Genomic DNA, 1,882 nt, shown 5'->3' with positions numbered 1-1,882 from the left:
CCTATAAATGAATATTTCAACAATCTATTTTTATGAAATATTGTAAGCACTTTTTAGTCACGACACTATTAATCTCATTTTGCTCTAAGCTATTTTTCTTTATATAGAGTTCGGTTTGTTTCCCATATGATCATCAGTTCATACGGATTAATTAATTCCTTAGTAACTATTGCAATTTTTGCAAAATGGTATATGATTTTCTTATTCATTTTAATTTGCTTTACGTGCACTGCGGATACCAAGATAATTACCGGACATCTTCTATAAAACAAAACTTAATATTAACACTAGTATTAATAATAAAAATAATATCAATATTATAATATTTAAAAAAATAATGAGGTGCTATTTTAGTGCCACGTTAAAATTTATTAGTTTAAAATAAGGTAAATTAACCTATGGACGTGAAATTACAAACCTGATCATAACATGTTTAACTTCGACCTTTCGCAATATAAAAACTAACGCGTAACATTTTCTGGTATTTTCCGAATTGAGATTTACAATTTCCCCAATGTCTCTTTCAATATATAAATAAACTGAACTTCACTCTTTTATTGTAGTTGCGCAAGAACTAAACCTGTTAGCCTTGAAGTTTTATTTACTACTTCATCGAACTGCCTCATATCACATGATAAAGTTTTTATATAATACTGTGGCAGGAGGTAATATAAAGTAAGACTTGGCATACAATTATTTAGATTGACCGCAGACATTGTAGTGGAAAAATGGTACTCTATGCGCTTCATATATTTGGTGTCGTAGTACTTGGATTGTGTATGGCGGAAAAATTGGATCTTCGTAAGTACTCTTCCATCATTTTTTTCGCATTTTTAAGTTGTCTTTACATATATTCAAAGAAATAGAAAGAAATGTCAACTATTTATTTTTAAAATCACAGATGTAATAATTTACTTGGAAATAGCTGTTTTTTTTCTGTTTCTATTTCTACGCAGCTGTGACAACCTGCAAGCGCGATGCAGCCAACTATTCGTCTTGTTTAAAACGCGCGTGTAGAGAAGCATGGCCACTTTTTGTAAAAGGTATCTCTTAAAATATATCTCATCATTTTAAGTGCCACTTTTTTCCGAGAAAATTTTCCTACATGTTATTCTACATATAAAATTATATGTGTTGTTCTGTAATTGCAATTGTTATTTAATGTAATCCTTTTATATAAATTTTTATATAAATCGATAAAATAATCGATGAAATTATCTAAGCTGTAAAGTTCAAAGATTTCCTGATTCGACCAGTTATTAAATTCTCGAAACCAACATTTACACGAATAATAATGGATATATTCTAAAAACAGGCCTCCCTGCTGAATTTGACTTTCCACCTTTGTATCCATACTTTTACGAATATGAACACGAGACATTTGATAGTGGCGAACTACATGCAGAAGTAACTGTTTCAAATGCAACTATTAAAGGTTATGAAATGATACGTTTCATGAATGTGAGACCGCACTTTCTCAATGAAATTTTTCGTTTGGAGATCAATATACGTATATCAAGAGTATTAGTAGATGGTATCTGCGAAGCTTACGGGAATTTAGGCCCGTTCAGAATAGGCGGCAAAGGTACATAAATAAATCTTCTATATTTAAACAAGATTTGGTCGTAGGCATTTGTTTATGTATGGTTACTCTCTCACTGTAAAAGAGAATTACTTAAAAAATATAAATTGTTCTAATTGTGTTTTTCCTATAAGAGTATTCTGACATATAGCAAAATATAATTAAAATATAAGATTATTTTTCATATATGAATTTATTATAACTTAATTTACAAATAGATATATTATGTGTATGCATAAGATTTTTCCGGCTTAACTAAGAGATGGCGCCAGCGAAAAGTACGCAGCGTATTAATTTGAT

General features: G+C 29.7%; 1 protein-coding gene across 1 annotated transcript; it reads left to right on the top strand.

Moving 5' to 3' along the window:
- Positions 1-683: 683 nt before the first annotated feature.
- LOC106751431 lies at positions 684-1,632 on the top strand. The gene is made up of 3 exons (XM_014632317.1): positions 684-801; positions 957-1,043; positions 1,316-1,632. Exons 1-3 carry the CDS (start codon positions 729-731, stop codon positions 1,591-1,593), a joined length of 438 nt encoding a protein of 145 aa, XP_014487803.1. The 5' UTR covers positions 684-728; the 3' UTR covers positions 1,594-1,632.
- The last annotated feature ends 250 nt before the right edge of the window (positions 1,633-1,882 follow it).

Source organism: Dinoponera quadriceps, unplaced genomic scaffold, assembly GCF_001313825.1.
Source record: "Dinoponera quadriceps isolate SergipeBrazil2010 unplaced genomic scaffold, ASM131382v1 scaffold13241, whole genome shotgun sequence".
NCBI classification, from domain to species: domain Eukaryota; kingdom Metazoa; phylum Arthropoda; class Insecta; order Hymenoptera; family Formicidae; genus Dinoponera; species Dinoponera quadriceps.
This window is presented reverse-complemented; position numbering and strand designations above follow the sequence as displayed.

Bases quoted from the DNA above. Each gene is read 5' to 3' on its own strand.
- LOC106751431 (XM_014632317.1), top strand. From the start codon at position 729: ATGGTACTCTATGCGCTTCATATATTTGGTGTCGTAGTACTTGGATTG. The intron at 802-956 runs GTAAGTACTCTT...ATTTCTACGCAG, and splicing joins GGCGGAAAAATTGGATCTTC to CTGTGACAACCTGCAAGCGC. The intron at 1,044-1,315 runs GTATCTCTTAAA...TTCTAAAAACAG, and splicing joins ATGGCCACTTTTTGTAAAAG to GCCTCCCTGCTGAATTTGAC.